Here is a 2,500-nt window from a genome sequence, read left to right on the forward strand (position 1 = left end):
TCATTTTTTGATCAAATCAATCTCATAATACATGCAAACTATCTTCATCCCACTTGTAAACACCATGCAAAATTTGTTCCAGTGGTTTTGGAGCCTTAGTGTTATGGGACAGCGTGGCTCAGCGGTATGGTCTTTGCTTCGTACCTGAAAGGTACCGAGTTCCACTACCCGCCACATTGTGTGGCCTTGAGCAAGTCACCTTGCCTTAGCTCACTTTGCGGTGCTGCACTGCGGCTGACGCCTGGGTTATCCCAGTCTTCCCTTGGAATAGATCCTAAAGAAAAATTTCCCCTTAGGGATGAATAAAGGGAATTTATTTATTTTAAAAAAATCCAATTTGCCAAATATATAATAATATGTTATTGAAATGTAAATCACACATCTCCAATTTCTTTCTTCTATCCCAGTGCTGCATCGATGACAATGAAGAGATGCTGAAGCTCTTGCTGGAGTTTGGGGCTAATGTCAATGCCTGTGATAGTGAAATGTGGACACCCCTGCACGCTGCTGCCACCTGTGGTCATGTCACTCTATGCAAACATCTTATTGACAGGTGAGTTAAACTATCTGCACATACCAACTGTTAGGGTTTATTATCCTGGCTATGTGGTCTTATGGTATGAATCTCACTTTCGGATCAGAAGGTCCTGGGTTCGAGTCTCACTCGGAGCATAGATGAGTCCTTGGAGAAGGCTCTTTACTCACATTCTCTCACCGTACTCAGGTGTAAAATGAGTACCTGGGCGTTAACAGCGTTTTCTCTGTCCGAAAAAATTGTAATATCACCTAACAGGTGTCATGTCCCGTCCTTCATGTTAAATGTTGCTATTGGCCAGGGACCCCACGTAAACCGCTTTGAGCATGTTTAGTGGATATTGCGCTATAAAAGCTAACTTTTTTTTTAAAGCTCAATTGTCCTGTTTGTGGGTTATGTCATTGTTTCAAAGTCAAAGCATTGGTAAGTTGGCCCAATTCATCTCCACATCATCTTCACTTCGCCCTGATCTATATAGACCCGGCTAATCAGTAGGTCTGAGGTTCGATCCCCGGTCGAGGAAGACATTTTTTGGGGGATGTTTTTTTTCTCTCTAGTATTTGTATTTTTTGATTTGTCTAGCACTGTTCCATACACACTTTTTTCAGATCTTTATCTTACACTGGGAGGCGAAGTGGCCGAGTGGTCAAGGCATTGCATTGTGACCCGGAAGGTCCAGGGATCGAGCCCCGCTTCAGGCACTTTCGTTTTTTTCCTTGGGCAAGATTATTAACCCCCAATTTGCTCACTTGGACAACATGGGTGATTCCTGTTGACATCAGACATCTTGTTTGATGAATTATCTATATTCCTTCGTGGATTGCCTATGCGACGATATCTGATGTTGTGGTGAAATAACATAATTGTTTGTTTTTTAAAATTATCTTACACTGGTACCTGCACCCTAATTTCTCAGTTTGATATTATCCACTGGCTGGTGGTTGACAAAAATGACTTCATTTTATATGTGGGCCAGTTCACTCATTTAAAAATTATTTAAAAAAAAATGATTATTACTTTTGAATTACCTGTTACCATTTGGACAAGATCGTAGAGTTTACATTGAAGTACTTTCTGTCTGTCTTAATTATATCAAGCCACTCATTCAAAGCTGGGTGAAATATGGAGGTAGTGTCTTTAAAAAGTTCAGGCTCTTACGAAATGGAACTTGGGTTCATTTGTAAGTTGAACCGCAGGGCTCCGTTGTTATAAATATATATATATATATAATCAATTGTATCACTTGTTTCACCAGAGGGGCAGAGCTCTTGGCTGTCAATGCGGATGGGAACATGCCTTATGACATTTGTGAGGATGAAGTTACGTTAGATTACATTGAAACAGAAATGGCCAAAAGAGGTAAGTCATATCGGCCAAAATCAGATTTATAACGGGAGTGATGTCCATGATATAATTTGTAGGGCCATGTCTTTTGTCATACTTGAAGCAGAGGTAAATTATATTACTTAAAGCTGCTCCAATAAAGCTCAAGTTTGTCTCACAGCTACCTTTTGTTTTCCACCTTTAAATGTTTGCAGCTAGTCGTACTGACATCGTGGCTCTTAAGTTTGGTCATAAGGCAAAAAGTTGACACAATTGTAAAGTTATATCACAGACTAATAATGTCATGGATCCCAATTTTCAATTCAGTAGCCTATTCTTTGTCACTGGCTATCTGTAATTTGCGGGTTTTTGTTTTAAAGAAGATAATCAGTCCAATACTCTTTCTTGTCAATAGGACAGCTTTTTCTATTTAACAATCTTCTCTCATTTACCAGCTTGCACAGTTTATAATCACAATGAAATTTACGATTTATTTCATAATTATTTCTTCTGTTCTTTCCAAATGATAAATGTTGTGGTTTGATATTAAGATTGTGTGTTGACTTGCCATTATTTTAGTTTTCTTTCTTCAAATTCTTCATTCGTTTTAGTTGTGAGATTGCTTTCAACATTTTTTTTCCC

At 38.8% G+C, this 2,500-nt stretch overlaps 1 protein-coding gene across 4 annotated transcripts in view; it reads left to right on the forward strand.

The window, feature by feature from the left end:
- LOC144976688 (protein phosphatase 1 regulatory subunit 16A-like) overlaps positions 1-2,500 on the forward strand; it is a 51,141-nt gene that overhangs the window by 31,264 nt on the left and 17,377 nt on the right. For all 4 annotated transcript variants that reach the window (XM_078921029.1, XM_078921027.1, XM_078921028.1 and 1 more), the window contains exons 4-5: positions 408-553; positions 1,791-1,894. In XM_078921029.1, coding sequence (XP_078777155.1) covers positions 408-553; positions 1,791-1,894 — 250 coding nt within the window. The remainder of the gene's footprint in view (positions 1-407; positions 554-1,790; positions 1,895-2,500) is intronic.

Source organism: Berghia stephanieae, chromosome 7, assembly GCF_034508935.2.
Source record: "Berghia stephanieae isolate SIO BIC M18660-M18661 chromosome 7, UCSD_Bste_1.3, whole genome shotgun sequence".
NCBI classification, from domain to species: Eukaryota; Metazoa; Mollusca; class Gastropoda; order Nudibranchia; family Aeolidiidae; genus Berghia; species Berghia stephanieae.